The sequence below is a fragment of the Strix uralensis genome, chromosome 6 (assembly GCF_047716275.1).
Source record: "Strix uralensis isolate ZFMK-TIS-50842 chromosome 6, bStrUra1, whole genome shotgun sequence".
Taxonomy (NCBI): domain Eukaryota; kingdom Metazoa; phylum Chordata; class Aves; order Strigiformes; family Strigidae; genus Strix; species Strix uralensis.
This window is the reverse complement of record NC_133977.1, coordinates 27,282,455-27,303,791: the sequence shown is the minus strand read 5'-3', so window position 1 is coordinate 27,303,791 and position 21,337 is coordinate 27,282,455. Positions and strand designations below refer to the sequence as shown.

Here is a 21,337-nt window from a genome sequence, read left to right as displayed (position 1 = left end):
GGGTGAGGTCATTTTCAGAGAATGTGGCCACTTCTGGGGTCCACACTGCAAAAATATCACTGAAAAATGTTTCAGAAAAGTCTTGGAAAGTCTGGAAAGCCACCTCAGAGAAGGGTAGGCAGTTCAGAACACTTGATTTGTCCAAGCAGAGGTCAAGGAGCATTTTAACCATGGTCTGTAAGCACTGACATGGGGGTGAGGTTGCTGAGGGAAGATATTTCCTTGGTCTCTTGGACAAAAACCAAGGGAATTCCAGTAGCTGAAAGGAAATGAGACAGGCCCATGGTAGGGACATGGTATTTTTTTCAGTGAAGGGGATTATCCATGAGAAAGTCCTGCTCGGGTCAGGGTGGCTGTGTCATCATGTGAGGCATTCAGATCAGGAAGGCCAGGAGGGTCAAGGCTAGTCCTGTGTGAGGCTGTGGGTACGTGTGTATGGATAAGTAACTGCTGGATTTTGCGGCTACACCACCAGAAGCTGAATGTCCCCTCTGGCCTGTCGGTCACATCTCCTCACAAGCGTGGCTGGTTTATTCACCCAATGGGCAGCAGTGGGACCTTTCCAATGTGGATGATGTTTGCCTCTGCCATTCCTGCCCTCCTGGTCTTCATTCTTATCTTCATGGAGACACAGATCACGACGTGAGTACCTCCCCCACCAACACCAACCATCACTAACCCCTGGGCAGGCAAGGATGGGATGGGTGCTCGTGCCATTCATGTGGAGATGCACCTAGCATCCCAGCAGGACACCAAGGGCAGAATCCTGGCCATTTCAGACTGTACCTTCTTGGGTTCTCCCATTGTCTCTTGGCTCCACTCCTGGCATACAGTGTGGTGGAGACCTGCCTCAGCCAAGCACAGGAAGAAACCTCTAACCAGAGGCTGACAGCCACCATCCCTCTCCTCAGCCATCTCCTTGTTGTCCCCATGTGTGCTCTCTCCAGGGATTGAACATGGTCCCCAGCCATAGTGCTGTCCCTGGGCACTGGGATGGGCCTGGCACTGACCCAGGTTCTTTTTCCTTCCAGGCTGATTGTAAGCAAGAAGGAGAGAAAGCTGCTAAAAGGCTCTGGCTTCCATCTGGACCTGCTGCTCATTGGCACTATGGGGGGACTTTGTGCACTCTTCGGGCTGCCCTGGCTGACCGCAGCAACGGTGCGCTCCGTCACCCATGTCAATGCCCTGACAGTCATGAGCAAGGCCATTGCACCAGGAGAGAAGCCCAAGATTGAGGAGGTGAAGGAGCAGCGTGTGACTGGAGTGCTCATTGCTACCCTCGTCGGTGAGCCTCTGCTCGGGTGAAAGAGGGGGGAGGTCAGGGCAGACCACTTGAATCTCCTGGCAGCATCCCTGCCCCACGGGCCAGCCTGCACCCCGCTCGCTGCAGGACTGCCCCCACCTACACTCAGCTCTTCTCTGGCAGCCTTTGGTACTCTTCATGGTCAGTCCATCTTTGCAACCTTTTCAGCTCAAGACCCTCTTGAGCTTCCTTTCCCTTGCACCCTGGGACAGACAGAGAGGAAGCGTGAGAGGGACGGGGGCCAAGGTACCTTGCGAAGGGACTGGCATGGGACACACCATGCCCTGAGCTCTGTCTGTGCAGGTCTGTCCATTGTGATGGGGAACATGCTGCGGCAGATCCCACTAGCTGTGCTCTTCGGCATCTTCCTCTACATGGGGGTTACTTCGCTCACTGGCATCCAGCTCTACGAGCGGCTACTCCTGATCTTCATGCCATCCAAGCACCACCCTGACCACATCTATGTTGTCAAGGTGAGCAAAGGCAGGTTGCGGGGAACCAGGTAATGAGGAGCAGAGAAAGAAGAGGCAGGTGAGGGGAGGATAGTGCTTTGCTAGAGCGATGCTTAGCTTGGTGACCCGCCTTGGCTGCAAGTTTGTGCCGAGAAGTGTAAGCCATGCACAGAGGTGATACAACGCTAGGTTAGTGTGCTGATAGGCTGCACACAGGAGTGTATTGCCAGGATATTCATAGAACCATAGAATGGTTTGGGTTGGAAGGGGCCTTAATGATCATCTGGTTCCAACCCCCTGCCATGGGCAGGGACACCTTCCACTAGACCAGGTTGCTCAAAGCCCCGTCCAACCTGGCCTTGAATAATTCCAGAGAGAGTGCAGGCACAGCTTCTCTGGGCAACCTGCTCCAGTGCCTCACCATCCTCACAGTGATGAATTTCTTCCTTATATCTAATCTAAATCTACCCTCTGTCAGTTTAAAGTTCCTATTGTATGGATGGACTGTTCATAGGAGTGATGCATGGCTTGAGTGGGGGTAGGGACGCTGCTCTGCCAGCGGGGGTATGCTGCTGGGTTGCAGAGAGGCTGATGCGTTATGAAGTTCTGCCTTGCTGTTGGGTACAGGCAGGTAGAGCGTGCAGCAGTGTTGTGTAACTGTACTATGCTCTGCAGAAGGGTTATGTTTTGCCAGTTGGGTCTTCATTAATCTGTGTGGAAAGATAATGTGTTCTTAGACTGGAATTACCTCCCTAGGTGAAGACCTGGAGAATGAATCTCTTTACCTGCATTCAACTGGCCTGCATTGTGCTGCTCTGGGTGGTAAAATCTACAGTGGCATCCCTGGCCTTCCCCTTCGTCCTGATCATGACAGTGCCATTGCGACGCTTCGTGCTGCCCCGCTTCTTCCATGACAGGGAGCTCAAAGCGGTAAGCAGATAACTGTTCTCACGGTCTAGCTTGCAACACTGGAGTGAGGTTGGGGAGATTTGGCAGGCTGAAAGGCTGGGAGATCCTGGGCTGGCAAAGCCTTGGCTTTCCCTGTTGTTGTCTGGGGGATCTTTGTTCAACAGCAGTAGGTGGGATGCAGCTTGTAGCCCTGGGAGTGGTGTGGGATGATGGATGGGCACCCTAGGGCAAGGAGACAGGATCCTACCACACAGAGGCCTGGAATAAGGATTTCCCCTTCCATCCTCCTCCCCATTTGTGGCTCATTCATCAAGAGACACCCCATTTCCCAACTGAGACAGCAGCAAGGACAGCCCAGCAGCACACCAGAGCCTGTGGCTGCTTGGCACAAGAGCACGTAGCCACAGTGCCAGGGTGCTGGCAGCTCCTCTGCTGCTGTCGACATCCTGAACTCCTCTTGGAGAGCAGCCTGGAGCAGCACCCAGAAGCGGGTGCTGCCAGCAGGGGAGGAGGGAGGAGCTGCTGTGCTCCACCAAAGCCCCAATGATGGGGCACTGTCAACAAGAACACTTATAGGAAAGGGTATCAGGCTGGAGATGCATGCATGGGCATGAGGGGCAAAAAAAAAGGAGCCTGTTGGGAGCGGAAGGAGGGAGAGCTTTGCTCTTTCCAGCGCAGCCCAGCTGCCTGGTTCGCTGCGTGCTGATCCCTCCATGCCAGGCTTGACCCTGCGCTGGGGGTGGCTGTGGCCTTCAGAGCCCGGTCTCTGCCTCTCCCCAGTTGGACTCGGAGGATGCGGAGCCAAACTTTGACGAGGACGGCCGGGATGAGTACAACGAGCTGCACATGCCTGTGTGAGCTGGAAGCTGTCCTCCCAGCTCATGGGACAGGCCACTCATGCCTGCTCATCCCTGCCAAGGACTAACTGGAGACTTGCCATGAGTCACGCGATCTCTTGCCTGGACCAACAAATGGCTGTTCCATAGCCCCGCAGGAGGCAGCCCTGGCTCCTGCTGCTCCATCGCTCGCTCAGCAGAGGCTGTGAGTCTCTCTCCTCTTGGACCTGGTGGGCTGGGAGATACCTCTCACATCCCGAAGCTGCGTAGGTCCCGAGTGCCCGTGGGTCAGGGGTCTGCCCCCTCCCTGCTGGAGGCAGCCTGTGCCTGGTCTCCAGGTGGTGAAGGGGAGCCATACCAGCTGGTGCCACTGTGTCCCCCTCCACTACCATGGAGCTCGGGTGTCTCAGCATCATGTGCCACCAAGTGGTCACAAGGATGGGCTGGATACTGCCTGCAGATGGCCAGTGGGCTTCTCCTGGGCCAGCAGCCTCCTTGGTTGGCTGGTGGATGCCTTGCTCCTGCTCCCTCTGCCCACTTCCAGGAGTGCTCACGCTGGGCCTGTGCCACAGCCCTTGGCCCACGGGGCTGCTGAAGCCTGGCAGACGGGCAAGGAGGGACCAGCACCCTGGCACTGTCCTCCAGACCATCATCTGTCCAGCCATCCTCCCACAGGACTGTTTTCAGCTCTTGCTCGGCATGGGGGAGGCTGTTTGCTTCCTCCCAATTTTCCCAACAGAAAACCGCACAGGGAGGCAAGGCTGGGGACAAGCAGGTATCCTGAAGCCCCGAGTGCCTGCCCTCCTGTGGAGACTAAGAGGATTCCTGTGCCATTCTGCACCTCCACAGAGGTTGCAGGGGTAAAAACTTATCACAGAGCTGCATCCCAGTTCCTGATCTCCACGTTCCTGTCCCTGAGAACAAATGATATTTAAGAAGCTATACAAGAGATGTAGTGCTGGAGCACAAAACAGTCCTTTGGGTCCCCACCCCTTCCCTGTGCAGTGATCCACTGGACTCCCTGCAGCCCTACAAGGAGGTCACTGAAACCCCCAGCCCCAATTCTGCTGCCATACCAGGGTGACCTTTCACATCCAGGGGTGCCGTCCAAGTAGGAAGGAGCAGCATTCAGCGTGCCCAGCACTCAGCCCCCATCACCTCTGGGCAGCTCCGAACACCTTTTTGCCTGGCTGGGCTGTCCCCGGGCTCTCCCCAGGCCAGCAGCCCTTGTTCAGAGCTGCCTCAGAAACTGCTGATGGTGCCCTTGCTGCCTGCGGCAGCTCTGAGGGTAGTGCCAGAGGAGATGGGCACCCAAGCCTCTCCCTGATGGTCAGAGCCAGAGTGGCCTTCTTGGAGGAGGCTGGGATGCTTGCTTTACCATTGGATTTGGGACAAGCCGCTGCCCCAGTTCCCACTTATCAGCCTGGCTCCTGCGAGAGATGGTGGGTGCTTCATTACTGGGAGGGTCCAACGCCTTCCCCGGGAGGCTGCAGAAATATCCCACCAGAGAGAGAAACCTCCCCACGCGGCAGGTTCCTGCCCCACAGCCTGGCCCCACCACAGGGCCTGGGGCAGAGAGACGAGTGTCTCTGTGTGTCTGTGGCTGTGTGTGTCCTGTCCTCCCCATGTAGTGTAGGAGGCCTGTTGTCGCTGTGCATTGTGACTCCTCTGACTGTAGTGGAAACAGCTACACCAATAAACTCTTCACAGGAACCGTGTCTGGCTCTCCGCTTTTGTTAATTGGTAATAAATTAAACTGATTGAAATTGCTTGACACAAAACTGTTTCTTGCCCGCAACAGCAGCCCACGAGGGAGAAAGCCCCAGCCAGAGTGGAGACTGTCACCGTGTCACCCACTACCAGCACAGAGGTGGGCTCTCCACCACCATCCCCAAGCAGGCTGCTTACTGTGGGCCCAGCTGGAGCCGCCATGCTGGCTGCTAGAAACAGGAGGCTGAGGCCCATATTTAACCAGAAATGTGTACTCATGCCTGCTTGTGTCCATAGACACACGCATGCGTGTGCCTGCGTGCTCAGCAGTGCTCAGTGCTCATCTCCTTACCCAGCCTGTAGCCACATGCCGAACAGCAGGGTCACGGGCTGAGCATGGAGAAAACATCTCATTAAACACACGTTCTCTCCACGCTTTCTTCCCAGGCAGGAGCCAAGCCAGGTCCCCGTGAGCTGCTGGCTGCCAACCCTGTGATGGGCTGGATGTCCTCCAGGCGTGCTCTCTGGGTGCTGCTGCTGGCCGTAGGTGGTGGTCCCACCTCCCGTGGTCAGGGCCACTGGCTGCTCCTGGGGCTGGCCGCTGCCATGGGGCATGTGACAGAGGGCTGAGCCTGCCCGGGCGCAGGGGTGGTGGCCATCCTGCTTCTGAGCTGGGCCCTCTGTGAGACGGGCAGTGCCTGGCCTTTCAGCATCCTCTCCAGGTCCTGGCAGCGCTGCTGAACCTGCAGGAGAGGAGGCAGCATGAGTGGCCATCTCCTGAGCATCCAGGTGGCCTGGATGGGAGCATCCACGAATGTTTCCCACAGGCTGCTCCACCACATTAAGAAACACTCCCTCTCCCATTCCCCACTCCACGGCTCTCCTTCCTTACATCTGAATGCCCAGGGCTGTCCAATGGACCATCAGTTTGGACTGGAGAGGTTATGGCTCTACCCAGTCTCACAAGATCCATGTCCAGCCCTTTCCATGCAGCTCCCCAGCCCATGGCAGTGCCTCCGCTCTCACCCTGGGATGCAGGGCAGGGAGCGCGAGCAGAGCCAACACATGCCCCTTACCGCATCGATCCTCCGGACGAGGATGGGCCTGACCTCCAGCTCCAGCAGCCAGTCGGCCTCCAGGATGCTGTGGTGGTACTCCTCCAGCTCCAGGCTCTTCTGCAGCTCCTCAGCCAGGGCAGCCTGGTGCCAGCGACCTCCCATACCCATAGCTGGGCTTTGCCAGGGCTGTGCCAGCTCCATCCCCTCGCCCCGCTGCTGCAGGCGCAGGACTTGGATGCGCCGGGTGACACAACAGACCTGGGCATGCAGGGCGGCCGCCCTCTCCCCACGGTGCAGCAGGGCCAGCAGCTCCTCTTGGCTCTCCCGCAGCTGGGCTCGCAGCACCCTGGCACTGCTGCCTGTGCCTGAGGGCTGCAGCGGGACCAAGAGGTCGGGCAAGCCCAGGGGAGAGCTGGGCTGCTGGGGGGCCCTGCCATGCAGTGGGGGCTGCACAGTGCTGGGAGCCTGTGGCTGCTGTGGCTGTGATGGTGATGGTGATGGTGATGGTGATGGTGGCAGGGAGAGGCTGTACCTGCTGCGGTGGAGACGGACCCACTGCCGGGCGAGCTCTGCCATGGCCAAGCTCTGGTGAAAGACATCAGGGACCAGCCGCAAGACCTTCACAAAGGGCCCCACACCAGCAAAGCCACGCAGGTCATGCAGGCTAGAGGGGCTGAAGACCTGCTCGCTGAGGGGCCCCCCTTGCAGCAGCAGCCCCCAGTTACGCCGGTGGGCGAAGAGCTGTGTGGCCAGGCGCGGGATGGATGCCGGGGGGGACTGCTGGTTGGGGTGGGCAGCTGGCTCCTCGTGCATATACAAGTTCTCACAGAGTGGGACCACCACTCTGGCGTCGAACCTCTCCTTCAGCATGCTCAGGTGCTGCAGGTATGAGGCCAGCCAGCCCACATAGCTGGACACGTCAGGGCTGGCTGAGCTGGGCCAGCACTGGGCAAGCCTCTGCAGGTGCTGCCAGCTCTCCACCTGCCCCGAGGGGCTCTGCGGCAGCACCAGCAGCAGCACCTGGTACAACCTGCGCAGGTCGAAGCCCTGCTGGCACCGCTGCACGTGCCTCACGAAAGCGCTGATCTCCCCTTCGAGGGCAGAGTAGAGGGCTTCCATGGGTGACCACGGCGATGGAGAGGAGGCAGACAGGATTGCAGCTCACCCACGCGGTCCTGGGCCCTGGATGTGCTGGAAAATGCACTGCACCACAATGCTGCAGGCAGGATTGCTGCAGGGGCTCTGGTCTTGGTCATGTGTGTGGGCTCAGCCAGCAGACCATGCTACCAAAGGCTGGCATGCTGCTTGGAGGGATGAGACATCTGGCCAGCTCAGATGAGTTAGTCCTGGTTGCTCTGCTGGAGAGGAGACAGTGGGTGGGTGGGGAGGAGGGCAAGAGGGATGGACTGGGGTGGGAGCAGTGAGGGAGCTGCAAGGGGTGAGCCCAGTGGGGTACCCTCACTTTTGTGGGACCAGAGGAGGAGGGAGAGCCTGCTGGGTACTGCCACACCAGGAGCATGCTGAACCACGAAATGCCAGTGCCAGTGCAGTGCGGGGAGAAGAGCGGAGAGGCTGCCTGCAGCCCCAGGGAATGCTGATGTGGGTGGTGGAGAATACTCTGGGTGCCCACAGCCCCCCCAGCTGCCTGGGGGATGCTCTGGGATGGGGCAAGTGTCCTCCTGCTCCCTGGAAGGGGACTTGGTCATGCCAGACCAGGACTGCACTCTGAGCAGCAGTTTCTCCCACCTCTTTGACATTTGAGAAGAGGTTTATCTTTACAAAAGTAAGCAGCCACCCCTGTCTCTCTGGAGAACTAAAAATAGGAGGTCTGTTCCCAAAACTATCAACTGTATTATTTTAAACCATTGCATGTTTAGGTAAACTATTTGGGTTTCTGTTTCTGCCACCTGGGTTCAAGTACACTCAGGCTATCTTCTTCAGCTATTTTTATTCTCCACAGCCAGGAGGGGCTGGCACATCTCTGTTGTGAGATACCACTGGCACCTATTCACATGGCTGTACTGCTGGGAAGTCAAGGAAATTGCTGGCTAAGACCATCCCCAAGACAAAACTGGGAATCAGTGCCCCTGGCAAGGTTTCCACTTTCCCCTGTATATCTGGAAGTCCTTACCTGGGCTTTGGTGTTTGCTCTTCAGGCACTCAGACTTCACTAAAATAAATTTTAAAATGCTTTTTCCTCTGCCCCATGAGGAGGGGCTTGAAAGCCCTACACTTGGCGGGGGGGGGCAGGTAAAAATGGCAGGAGGCAGCAGCATGGCACACTCCTCACACTGTGGCAGGGGCAAGCGCCTTTGAATTGGCCTTCCCCAGCAAGTGTCTGCAAGTGGCTCTGTTTAAACATGAGTTGCACGTTTGGGGAGAGCAGAGCTGATGCTAAGAGGGAAGACACCTGTGCGTGAAGCCCCAGAGACCAGCTAAAGAGCAGCCCCAGCTCATGGCTCCCAGGGTCCGGGTCGCTGTTGCAGATGCTGAGGACCGCCAGTGAGTACTGCCAAGCACCGGTGACCCCGCACATCCCTGCTGTGGCTCCAGCCCCACACTCCCTGCCCCTTCTGCCCTCCATCCACCTCCCCTCTGTGCCACTCAAAAGAAGGGACTCACCAGTCCCAGGAGAAGCACCAGGGAGAGGAGAAAGGGCTGAGCTGGGCCCTGCTGCCTGCCAGGGGAGGAACCTGCCCTCCTCGGGGTCGAACACAAACCTTTCTCCCCATGGGAACGGCAGGTTCGGACATGTCCCTCACACCAGAGCCAGCCTGTCCCAGAGACAGTTGCCAGCCTCATGGGCATTGCCACGGAGCTACAGGGCAGAGATGCAACTCCCTCCAGCACTTCGCCCTCGCACAGGTCTTTGCAAAGGATGCTTCTCTTGCAGGGTTGCCTGACTCCTGGGCACAGGCTTGGATAGCACATTTCTTCAATACAAGTGAGTACTTCTGTGCATGACCCTGAATTTGTCCCAAAGGCTTGTCTGGCCTTGGCAAGAGAGAGACTCCTTAACCTTGGGCGGTTGGCTGCCTGCCTGCTGCCTTGTACTCCTGCCCTGCCCCTCCCAGTGCACCGTCCTTGCAGGGCTCTTCAGCCCTCCAGCTCGCTGAGGTGCCTGTGCTAGGACTGCTTCCCAAAGGGACTCTCAGGAGAAGTTAAGTAGTCTCTTGAGGGAGTGAGAAGGGGAAATGGGAGCAAATTCTCTGTTAGAAACCTCTGACAGGGACAGCATCTCTGGAACAGGAGTCTGACACCAACACTTCCCCTTCCACCTCCCCCCAGCTGCCCATGGGAATGGGACCCTTGACCATGGTGTTTCAGCTTGCTCAGTGAGCAAGTGCTGCCTGCTCAGAGAGCTGGCTGGGGCTGTGCCCAGCCCTCCTGCCTGGCGCCAGGACCCCATAGGGAGGGAGCCAGGGGGCCCCGGCCAGGAGCAATTCCATGAGGACAGCGCTGGGACACTTCTCCTCTGCCTGTGCAAGGTTCCCCGGTCCGGGTGCATGCTTTTGGCTGGGGTGCACCTACCCACAAGCTGCCATGTCTTGCTGTGCAGAGGGGGCTCACATGAGCTCCCCTGAAGAGAGGGGCAATGCTGCTGTAAGGTCAGGATGGGGAAGGCTCAGCCTGAGCTCTGAAATGTGACTGCCAAAGTTTCTTCCCTACAAGGAGCAGCAGGGAGATGGGCTGGCACCCATCAGTGTCCTGCCTCTCTCAGAGGGGGCCATGCAGGACACAAGGAGAAATGCTGAGCACCTGTGCTGCACAGCATCCCCCATCGCTTCTGCCACATTGCTCTGTGTCCTCCTGGGCCATGGGCCGCCAGATGTGACCTTGCCGCTGAACAGGACAGAAGAGTAATCCTTCTCTTGTGACTTCTGCAGAGAGGGGGGACCTTGCAGTCTCTGTGGCAGGAGCCCAGCTGGATGATTGCCTTCATCTATCAGCCCAGTGTCCCTGGAGGATGTCCCCCTCTCCAGCACGCAGGGTACGGCAACGTCACCGGCAGTGGGAGAGGCTGGGGAGCAGCCAGCTCCTGCTGTGACAGGCTCTCATCCTCAGCAAGGACAGATGGCCTGATGCTGGTTCCTGGTGCTCTGAACTGGGGCTGCACTTGCTTTTCAGTCCTGAAATGGACCTCGAAACCGGGCGTTCTGGCAGACAGGAGGTGTTAGCACAGCCTCGCCTGCTCCTTGGGTTCGCTAACCCAGTAGCCCAGCATTGCAGGTTGCCTCCTGGGGACTTATAAGGAACATGTACACCAAAACAGGGCAGGGATTGGCATCCATTTGACTGCAGGTGCACAGCGAGAAGAGCTCTCCCTTTAGCATAGAAATGATTTTGCTGAAGCTGCACAGGTGAGATCAGGAAGAGGAAATGCACTGAGCTCCAGCTACCAGCACCGATCAGCAGACCTTGGCCACGGCCAGGCGTGGTGATATGACACCATTTAAACTCCTCACTTGCTTGTCTGGGTTTATCATGCAGCCGGAGACAAAGACAAGAAGGATGCTTGTGTCTGGTAGAACAGCCCAGTCTGGGAAACGCCTGCACTACAGCTGGCTGACACACTTTCTACAGCATGAATCCTGCAGTAATGGTAACTGTGAGCAAAGCCCTGCTTATACACTCAGTTGAGCAGAATCCGCAAGGCTGTTTGTAACAGAGCCATCTGTGACCTCCACAGCATCATGCCGTTAATAGCAAGGCTTGGTCTGGGTCAAACAAAAGCAGGGCAGGCTTAATAGGAGAGGAAATTAGGTGGATGCGCTTGGCTGGCCTCATCCCCGCATGTTCCTACTGTAATTATAGCCTTGTGCAGCTCAGCTCTCTTCTTTCTCAGCGATCTCACCGCCAGGACTGCATTGCTCATGACCGAGGTGTAAAAGCCACACATGGATATGTTTTGGCCCCAGGCAAACCTGTGGCAACATGAAGGGAGCAGTGGCAGGTAACCTCGGCTCATTGCTGCCAGGAACTGGATGTGTGGCCAGGGATATGGCAGGGAAGGGAGGGAAGGGTTGGGCTAGGGGAACAAGATCGGGACCACTATCTACAGAGAAAGCTGGAGATACCTGATCATGGGTTTGATCCATCCGGCATGGCCAAGTGCAGATGGGGCTGGTAGAAAGACACAGCTAGTGCTGGCCTGTGATGCAGCTTGGGAGGATGCTTCAGAGGTCAAGGGGTGGCTGGAGTGACAGTGGGGTCGATGTTGCCGGCATCCACCCTCTGGGCCCATTGACTCCAGCTCTCTGTTCTTGTGCTCAGGCTGAAAATGAAGAAGACATCCTGTTTTCCTGACCTATGGAGAAAGGGCAGGCCTGGAGGGCATTCCTGTGCCTGGATGGGATAAAAACCTTTTCCCACTGAGGTCAGACTACGCAGGGGTGCAGCCACCCTTGGCTCTGTAATGTGCAAAGGCAGCGGTCTGTGCTCAGTAAGATGGGCTCACTGCCGATGGTGGCCGAAGTGAAACCGGAGCCAGTGGAGTGCCCAGGACAGATAAACACCCCCCACCTCGTGTTGTCCCCCTTGCAAGGAGAGCTCCCACTCACACTCCTGCTCTCTGGGGGAGCAGGTGCTGCAGTGCTTGGTGTGACCCTGTGAAAGTCTCTTCAGGCGGCCTTAATCACATTCCTCAGGAGCAGGGACACATCTGGTACAAACATGATACTGTCCCCAAGGAGCCTGGGCTAATTCCTGCTGCAGAGCCCCAGAGCAGCCCCGGGCAGGGAGAGCTTTGGTGTGGCTTTGATCACTGCCATCCACAACTTGCATGGAACCGGGCTGGTTTGTGAGCAGCGGGGCAGGAGGAGAGGTCCACAGCTTTGTGCTGAGTTCGGGCAGTCCAAGCCTGAGCTGGCCTGGCCAGGCCCTGCCTGGATCTGAGCTGTGGCCGGGCTCCCCGCAGACTGGGAACAGGAGGAGGGAGGGAACTGCCTTTTTCAAGAATCAATTTTTAGGCCAATTTCAAGCAATTGTGAAACTGGAGTGGGGAGGGGGCCAGAGCTGAGGGTTCAGTGAGTGCCTTGCTGTATTTCTCCTTCCCCTTGCACACATACAGCCTGCGTTGGGAGAGTGCCTTGTTGTCTGGTGGTCTGGCAGGGTCAGGCCACTCCTACAAGGGAATATGCTTGACTTTTGGTCGCTGCTTCTCAGCAGTTTTCCCCCTTTGGAGAACCCTTTTCTGGCTGCCCTGTGCTTTGGGCAAGGAGGGATTTGGTAGCCCTGGCAAAGCAGCAGGGCCTGGCAGTGGGGTGTGCGATGGTGGCGATGCATGGCAGAGCACGGATGCCTTCCTCCTGCATCTGTGCCTCCCCATGCCTCTGGCTGGGTCCAAGGTATCCTGCCTCTGCTGCTCGCTCTCCCGAGTGAGATCATCCCAGGGATGACAGCAGAGGAGATCAGTTCCCCACCCTACAAGCTGAGCCCTGCTCTGATAAGCCATTGGGGAGGTGGCACCTACGGCCAAAGTGTCACAGCTCGTTCCTTCGCAGGCAATGGGAGAGCAAGCCTGGCAGATGCTCACCGCCCGCAGCAGGGGCACGCTGGCCTGCCCGCCTCCCAGCAGTATGCCAGACCCGTGGCAGAGGAGGAAATGAGGATATTGTCTGGTGTCCAGGATGAATTCCTGCCTTGGCTTGTTCCTGCCAGTCCTCCACCGACCTTCCCTCGGTGTGGAAAGCCCAGCAGGAAGCTGACTCACTGTCTGCTGCTGCTACAGCTGGGTGCGGGGCTCTGCTGCCTGCAGCACCGGAGGGTTGCTCCTTTCACGGATGCAGGAATAGCTCATTGCTCAGACCCCCTGGCACCCACCCTCCCTGGATCTCCTCTGTCAGAGCCCGTCTCTCTGCTGACAAGCAGAGGAGAACAGCAGTGGCACCCTGGTTTCTGTGCCTGCCTTTCTGCAGCTGGGCTGGCAGGAGGTCTGGGAGCTCACTGGGTTTCCAGCACTGCTGCTACAGAATCACAGAATCGTCTAGGTTGGAAAGGACCTTGAAGATCACCTAGTCCAACCATTAACCTAGCATTGACAGCTCCCAACTACACCATATCCCTCAGCACTATGTCGACCCTACTCTTAAACACCTCCAGGGATGGGGATTCCACCACCTCCCTGGGCAGCCCATTCCAACGCCTAACAACCCGTTCTGTAAAGAAATGCTTCCTGATATCCAGTCTAAACCTTCCTTGGCGCAACCTGAGGCCATTCCCTCTTGTCCTATCGCTTGTTACTTGGTTAAACAGACTCATCCCCAGCTCTCTGCAACCTCCTTTCAGGTAGTTGTAGAGGGCGATGAGGTCTCCCCTCAGCCTCCTCTTCTCCAGACTAAACAACCCCAGTTCCCTCAGCCGCTCCTCATACGACATGTGCTCCAGACCCTTCACCAGCTTCATTGCCCTTCTTTGGACACACTCGAGTAATTCAATGTCCTTTTTGTAGTGAGGGGCCCAAAACTGAACACAGTAATCGAGGTGCGGCCTCACCAGTGCTGAGTACAGGGGTAAGATCACTTCCCTGTCCCTGCTGGCCAGACTATTTCTGATACAAGCCAGGATGCCATTGGCCTTCTTGGCCACCTGGGCACACTGCTGGCTCATGTTCAGCCGGCTGTCAATCAACAGCCCCAGGTCCTTCTCTGACTGGCAGCTCTCCAGACACTCCTCCCCAAGCCTGTAGTGCTGCTGGGGGTTGTTGTGCTGTTGAACATGTGGGCAGTGCTGCTGATCCAGGTTCGGGGCAGGAGGCAGCCTTCAGGTGGAGAGGGATGCTGATGGGCTAGAGAGAGGTCCCAGGCTTGTCCTCAGTGGTGGGGTCCCTGCCAGCCCTCGTTGACTGCTTTGTGTTCATCATGTCACTGATGTGGCACCCTGGAACTGCTGGGGTGCAGAGATGAGGTGCCAGACACATGGTGGTGGCAGCGTCCAGGTGGCCAGCGATGGCAAGTCAGCACCCGCCTGCTTATCAAAGCTCTGTGAAGAAGCAGATGGTGGTAGCCACCCCTTCCCAGCGAGCAGCGCCTAAATAGATTTAGGAGACAGTTCAGACATCCCTGGTTCCAGCTGGGCTGTATGAATGTAGGACTAACAATTTAATCCGGTAACAGAAAGGAGGAAATATCAGGCACAAGTTTCTTATCAAGATTCTTGCCACCTTTCCCACCAGGCTGATGGAGCACAGGGCTTACAGCATCAGTCACTTCGTTTGGGGAATCCAGCATTTACTGCCTGGATACATTGGAAAGCTACTTTGTTCTAAGCAGAGGGTCAAGCCACCTTCTTCTTCCCTCTTAGAAGGTGTCACTCAACACTAGTTTAATACTAAAAACTTTGTCTTTTGAAAGATTGGTTCCTCACCTCACCCTGGGCTTTCCAAGCCCTGTTAGCCCCCTGGCTCAGAGCTGGAGGGAGGTCTGCCAGGCTGGAACAGCGGCCGCTCCCTTACAGCCCAGCAATACATGTGCTGCACCACTGTCACCATGCTGAAAACTGCAGCAGTTATTGGCTTAGAAATTTCTTCCATGGTGTGTGCGGAAATCTTTTCTCCCGTGTGTGCCTGGTAAAAGGAAAGGGAGCTCATGAGGACCCTGGCCTGGGAAGCAAGGGTAAGGCCCCGAGTTTATGATGAGTGCATTTGGGTTGCTTGGTGTGTTTGCTGGGAATAGGTTTTCTGCTAGCGTGCCACTTCATTGTCAGATCTCCCTTGCCATACAGCTGTGAGGGTCATGCCTTGATGGGTCACACAGCCCTGGATGACAGGAACCATGGCCAAAGTTTCTCCACTGGAGAAGTCTGGGAGGGGACATCTGGTGCTGGACTGTCAAAATGGTCTGAAGAAGCAGCAATAGCAGAGGATGAACTGTTCCTCCCGCAGGGAAAAGGCTGGCCATGTCAGAAACAGCCTGATGACAAACGCGTGGCTGCAGAGAGGACTGTCAAGGACACATCGCTGTTGAGTTGATCTAATCCCCTTCACTAACAGGGTAATTGGCTTTGCGGGTAGAAGTATTAGATGTGAGATAAGGACTGTAGTGAGGCTTCTGGCGCCGTCTTGCATGATGTTTTCATAAAACAGGGAAAGTGGTGTAGGTTAAGCTAATCCAGCACAAGTACAAAAGGGGCTGGATAGTCATGCTCAGGATAGCTCTCAGTGACTTGGTATCAAACGGAAAGACACACTGACAGTGACTCACATATTAGGAAACCCTACCAAAGGGTCCAGATAGTGAAGGTGGAAGAGTCTGGTGGGAGTGGTCATCACAGGTTAGACAGTGGCCTAGGTGTCGCTCTGTCTTGTGTCAGAGGTTGGACAAGATACTGTCATCTCTCTCAGAATCCTCTCTGAGTTTTAAGTAGTTAAAAAAGCACATTATTGACAAAAACAACAAATCCAAAAAAACTTGTGTGTGAATCCCCCCCCTCTGTTAAATCTCCTTTCTTTCAGAATAAAGAAATAATTTCTTACTGCAAGAAACACCCTTGCAGTGTAAGCACTTGTGGACTATGATCCGGCCACACTTTTTTGACAGACTTCACCCAGCCTCTTGCTCTATGCCAGCTGTTGCAGATCTCAGAGAAATCATTTTGAAGGTCTATCAGGATTCCTGTTAACGGCCTCTCTCCCTTTGTGGCGCTATGACGACCTGCTGAGAGGACCCCAGCCCCGACATGTTTGCTATTCCAGTGACACCAGAGGTTCTTCCAAAGCCCTCACTTGGCCGCTATGGCTGTACAGAGGGGGTCCCCGCTGCATGGCCGTGGGTGCCACCGGCCGCTCGGGCTCAGCCGGCGCCCCCCGCACCCCAAACCCTTTCCAGCATCCCCCTCCCGAGATGCTGGCTGCTCCCCAGCCGGCGTGGCCAGCTCCCCCGCTCCCCGGCAGGCGCCGAGCCGCAGCGGCCGCGCTCCCCGCGCCCCGGAGCGGGGCGGAGCGGGGCGGAGCGGGGCGGCCCGGCCGCTCCCCGCTGCCCGCCGGGGCGGAGCCAGCGCGGCGCGGGGCCGGCGAGCCGTGGTGCCTGCCCGGCCGCGGCGATGCGGCGCTGAGAGCCGGCCGGCAGCGCTCCGTGCGGGGCCAGATCGCCGATGGACGCCTCCCTCTGCCAGGTGGGCAGCGGCGGGGACCGGGGCGGCGGCGGCGGCGGGACTGCCCGGCCCTGCCCGGGGGCTGGGGGCGGCGGAGGGCGCCGGCCGGCAGGGTCAGGTCCCGCGGTGGGACGAGCATCGGGGGGTGCCGGGTGCGCCCCCGGAGCCGCGGGATGCTGCGCGCCCGCCGCCCCCTCGCCCGGGCGGTCCCGGCTGCACTTTTTTCTTGAGCGCTGAGGTGCGGGGGGGTTTTGTCGCCGAGCGCTCGCCAGGCCCGGCGCGGCACCGGGCAGCCCCTGGTGAGGAGCCGAACGGGTAACGGGAGGCCGGACCCGGGCGGTGTGCGGTGCCAGCCGTTCCGGCTGAGGGCTGCTTGCGGGAGGAGAGGATTTGTCGCATGATAGTCATGGCTGCCCGGAGACGGCTCGCACGCTGCTTTAACCCCCCGGGGCGACCGAAGGGTCCGGAGCCCGCTCCTGCCCCTGTGCTTGCCGCAGCTCGGCCCGCCGCACGTGGCACCGGGCCCGCCCCGGGCCGGTGAGCAGCCGGGAAGCGTCGCCGCAGCCCCCGGTCCCGCGGGGCCTTTGCCCAGTCACCTTCACGCTGGCGGGCGGAGCGGGGCTGCTCCGGGGCCAGGCTCAGACCTGTTAGACGAGGGCTCTGGGCCCGCGCCTGCCTGCAGTGCCCTGTCCTCGGGGGTTTACAGCAGCCGTGTGGGGCGTTGCGCTGCCCGGGGCGGGGGGGAAAGCGATGTGTAGGCTTAACGCAACGTGGCGGGGTGCTGTGCGCACCCCAGATCCCCCGAAATTCTGCCTCCTTCCTTGCCTGAGTGCACACAGGTTTCTAGCCCAGCCTGATGCTGCCTTTGGTTGTCAGGGGCAAGCGGGTGCAAGGCTGGGGCTGCCCTTCCTGGCCCCGTGGGCGACAGCGGGTGCCCATGGCACTGGCACTGGGCATGGCACGCACAGTGGGGTGACCGGGCCATCCTGAGGTCTGCAGCTGAGCTCTGAAAGCCTCCTGTTTGGGGCCAGGGGCATCAGACATCGCCCGCCCTCCAACCCCTGATTGCTTTCCAAGCCATTAAACCCAGTGTCTGGCCCTTGCCTTGTCCTGGGTGCGGTGAGGGAACTGGCAGCCCCCCCAGAGCAGCCGGTTGTCGGTGGGCTGGAGCAGCTGATGGGCTGGGGCCTGCCCCCTCCCCGGCGAAGCACTTTCTTTATCAGAACAGATGTTTTCCCAGGTCTGGCCCTGGTGAGGAAGGAGTGGCTGCCCCGGGGGCTGTGGGGCTGGGGCTGCCCAGCGGCATGCGCAGCACATCGCCCAGGATCCTTTCAGCCATTAACTGATTAACCTGCTGCTCCTGGAAGCCTGGGCCGCCTGTATCTAATCAGATGGAGGCCAGGGTTTCCCAAAGGGCCATTTCACCAGAGCCTTTACGCCCACCCCTCTGTCACGAGGAACCTCCTGGCCTCTTGCAACAGGAGTAGCCACCGATGAGCCTGAAGCGCCTGACGGGAATGGGAGGCTGGAGAGGGGATGCCCAGAGGTGCGTGTCTCAGCAAGTAGCACCCAGCAGAGAACTGCCTGCTTTGTCCAGCTTTACTTGTCCAGGCGTGATTCTGCCATTATCTGGAGAAACAGGGATTTCCAGGGAAGGGCTGAGCAGCAGTCCTGAAGCTGGAACTTCTATGAGTCTTAAATAAATCTCTTGTAAATCACAGGCTTAAACCCTGGTGAAGCAAGGTGGCCAAGGCTGGAGAGCCAGGGTGACCGTGCGTGGGAAAGCATCAAGCTTTGCGTTGCAGGAAAGGCAGTGGGGGTAGGAGAGAGGGAACGTGGCTTCCCTGGAGCGGGAATGTTTGGCATTTGCTGCACCCTGGCCACTCTTCCTCCTTCTCCATGGGGGGTTCTTGGTGGGAGGGCAACGCCTGAGCAGAAGGGAGTTGCTCTTTCTGCAGCAGCAGAAGCCAAGCTTGTCCCAGGGGATGCATGTCATCCCTTACAATGAATAGCTTAAACCCCAGCGTGTTGTTGGTCTTGCCTTAGCAGGCTCCCATGCTGTGCTTGCAGCGTTTAGATACCACACTGAGCGATGTGGTCGGTGTCTGAGGTTAGGTGGGGATGCCATGGGTCTTTCCAGATTCCCCGGTTCCTCCCTTGGCATGCTGGAGACTAAAGGAGTTCCTATTCTTTGAAGTTTATCATAGATAAATGGTTTAGTGATGGGTTCAACCTACTTATCGTCCTGGCTCTGCCAAGGGGAGAATAGTTCTGGCCGGTTGTGCCAGCTTGACACTGCTGAAGGGCTTCCCATGTGCCGTGTCCTCCTCTGACTGCTGACCCTGGGGACAGTGAGCTGGCGGGGGGCGTGCTGCCGATGCTCTTCCCCTGCGGCATCCCAAGTGGGCCAGATTAGGACGCCTTCATCCTCCGCAAGTGGTACAGCACAAAGCTGTGTGCCTCTGCCATCTGAGGTCTGGTGTGCAGCATGGCTCAGAGATGTGACGGATGACGCCTTTGCTCCAGCCGGGTACGAGCTGAGGAGCTGAGACAGTGTGTGCGCTGCCGTCTCCTTTCTTGGCTGCTGCAGCGAGTCCTGTGCCCAGACAGGGAGGAGGGGCTCTGGAGGCCAGGGCTGTGGCGCGGTGACGGATGATAGTTTCCCTGCGTGTCTAGAGTGTGGGCAGGATGTGGGGTGACACAGAGGATGTGACTCGCTCTCCAATTCCCCCCGAGGAGCAGGAATGTCGCGGCCAGGGTTAAAGGAGGCACTTCTCCCATCCTGTCCCTCTCTGCTCGCCAGTTGGAGTGACCATTCGGCATGGCCCCACGGTCAGCCTGCACTGAGCAGCAGCATCCAGTGAAGTCACAGATGCTGTTCTCCTTCTGCTCATGTGCCACTGGCCTAGAAATGCTGGCATTTTAAGGGCTGAACAGTTTTTCTCCTTGCTCTTTTGGTGAAATGCAATGCTTTTCATCTGTGTTGTAAAATAAATCCCTCAGAGTTCTTAAGCTTTCTGACAAGACAGGGGGGATCCTGTGCTCATGTCCTGGACGGCTGTGGTGGTCTGAGCTGTCCTCTCTACAGCTGGCCTGGTCTTCACTTACTGTCCCCCATCCTCCCCTGACTACAGCCCTTCTCTTCTTTGTGGCTTGGGACATCTGCCATGGAGGTGGGGAGAGGAGCCACCTCCCCCAGAGACACATGCAGACCTGGGGGGAGCCTCAAGTCCAAGTCAAGTCCATGGAGGAGTACAAGGGCTACCTGAGTTGCCACGATGCATGCATCTGAACTGCTTTCTTGGCCCCAAATTGAGGTGGGGAGCAAGCAGCTCTGCCAGGTCTCTTTTGCTCTGGCTGCTGCGCGGGTGTGCTGACTGCTTGATGCAACTGGGAAGTGTCTGAGTACTCCACAAAGCCACGGGCTGGTCTGCAGAATGTTGCCCTTTGCTGGCCATGTGATACTTAACTGTACACACTGTCCTCCAGGTGTCTGATGGCTCCTTACTGCTGGTGTAAACTCATGTGTGTAAACATTTGCAGACAGAGTATGTGGGTAAGGAGAAGAACTGAAGGGACTTGTCTGTGAATGCATTTTTGCAGTGTGGAGCCTGCCTTATTCATGGGTGCAGCAAGTACAGTACTAGTCTGATTTTTGGTTGCACATGCGATTCTCACCAGCTTTGAGCTCTTGGTTGAAGCTGCCTGGCTGCATCTTTCAGAGATCAGTGTCCCCAGGGAGCCCAGCTTGTGCTGGGTGGGGAGAGCTCGTACATGGCACGCTGGGTCAGGTTTCTCAACAGCTTGGTTTGCCCTCCCCACGCTCCCTGCCGTTGGGAGAAGGTGGAGTTCCTGTGAGAGAGAGGACCGTGGCCGGATGTCCTGGAGAATCCTTCCAGAGACTCTTGTCTGAGACAAGGGAAATGGTTCAGCTAACTTGGGTGATGCTGACCGTGAGTGATGTGCTGTCTTTCCAGATAACGGTGAGCTGAGTGCCCATGTGTTAACAACCGTTGGCTTAGGAAAATGCCATCTTGGAAAGAAATGCTGTCTTGGAAAGAAACGGTAGATAGTGTCATCTTCAGCAGTGAGGCTGCTCCATGAAGGAGTATTCCCACCAAGCTTCTCTCCTCCCCTGAGGAACATGTGCTTTGATGACCTTCCCTGGTGACCTCCTCTTAGTTTATGGAGAATATTGTGACCTCTTAGAAAAGAGGATCCGGAGAGATTGGGAAGAGACGGAGAAATGCTGACTGTTACATCTGTGCTGTGTATGTAATGCTCTCTGTGTCGATACCAAACAGAGCAATCTCTGTTTAATTAGTCTGCATAGTTCAGCTAGAGAGAAGTACCACTGTCCTTGAAGATATCCATGGAGCTAGCATGGATGTTCCTACATGCAGAATCCTCCATCCCAGCTGCATCTCCCCCAAACCGTTCAGAGCCATAAAAAGGCAGGTGTAGGGCAAAAGGGCCTGGCTGCACTGTTCTGGAGAAGCAATTGTGGGGAAGAAAGCTCTTGTGCCAGAGGTGACATGAAGAAGTGTCTGGCAGAAGAGAGGGAGTCCTGTTAGCTTCCTCCTTAGGGCATTCATCTGGAGCCAGGCTGCGTGAGCTACAGCCTTGTCAGATCCTGTCAGCGGGGCAAGGGTGGGCTGGCGTGGGCACTGGATGGGAGCCCCCACATGAAGAGAGGCCGTGTCTCCCTGGGCCATCCTGCAGCTGCTCCATTGCTGTCTCCAAAACCACCTCGGACAGCTCTGGTTTCACTTCTTGCCTCACTTTTTTTTTTAAACATAATAATCACAAATGTTTTGCAATTTCTTATTTCCCATTTTGCTTTAAGGAGAATGTACGAGCTATTTAAATGTGATCATTAAGACTGAAACTTCTGCAAGTCTGCGTTTCCTGGTTATCCTCCAGTTACCCTAAGTTCCGTGGTTCTGTCTCCTCATTTCCATCTGAGATTGCACACAGTTC

The 21,337-nt window shown here is 57.2% G+C and overlaps 2 protein-coding genes across 4 annotated transcripts in view; both read left to right on the top strand.

Moving 5' to 3' along the window:
- Window positions 1-5,218, top strand: part of SLC4A3 (solute carrier family 4 member 3) — a 35,046-nt gene extending 29,828 nt beyond the window's left edge. For all 3 annotated transcript variants that reach the window (XM_074873381.1, XM_074873380.1, XM_074873382.1), the window contains 5 exons: window positions 476-642; window positions 1,032-1,285; window positions 1,607-1,776; window positions 2,512-2,685; window positions 3,445-5,218. In XM_074873381.1, the coding sequence (XP_074729482.1) occupies window positions 476-642; window positions 1,032-1,285; window positions 1,607-1,776; window positions 2,512-2,685; window positions 3,445-3,522 (843 nt within the window). In that variant the 3' untranslated portion in view covers window positions 3,523-5,218. The remainder of the gene's footprint in view (window positions 1-475; window positions 643-1,031; window positions 1,286-1,606; window positions 1,777-2,511; window positions 2,686-3,444) is intronic.
- Window positions 5,219-16,276: 11,058 nt separating this feature from the next.
- Window positions 16,277-21,337, top strand: part of LOC141945337 (unconventional myosin-X-like) — a 97,585-nt gene continuing 92,524 nt past the window's right edge. The window contains exon 1 of the mRNA XM_074873379.1: window positions 16,277-16,378. Coding sequence (XP_074729480.1) covers window positions 16,358-16,378 — 21 coding nt within the window. The 5' untranslated portion in view covers window positions 16,277-16,357. The remainder of the gene's footprint in view (window positions 16,379-21,337) is intronic.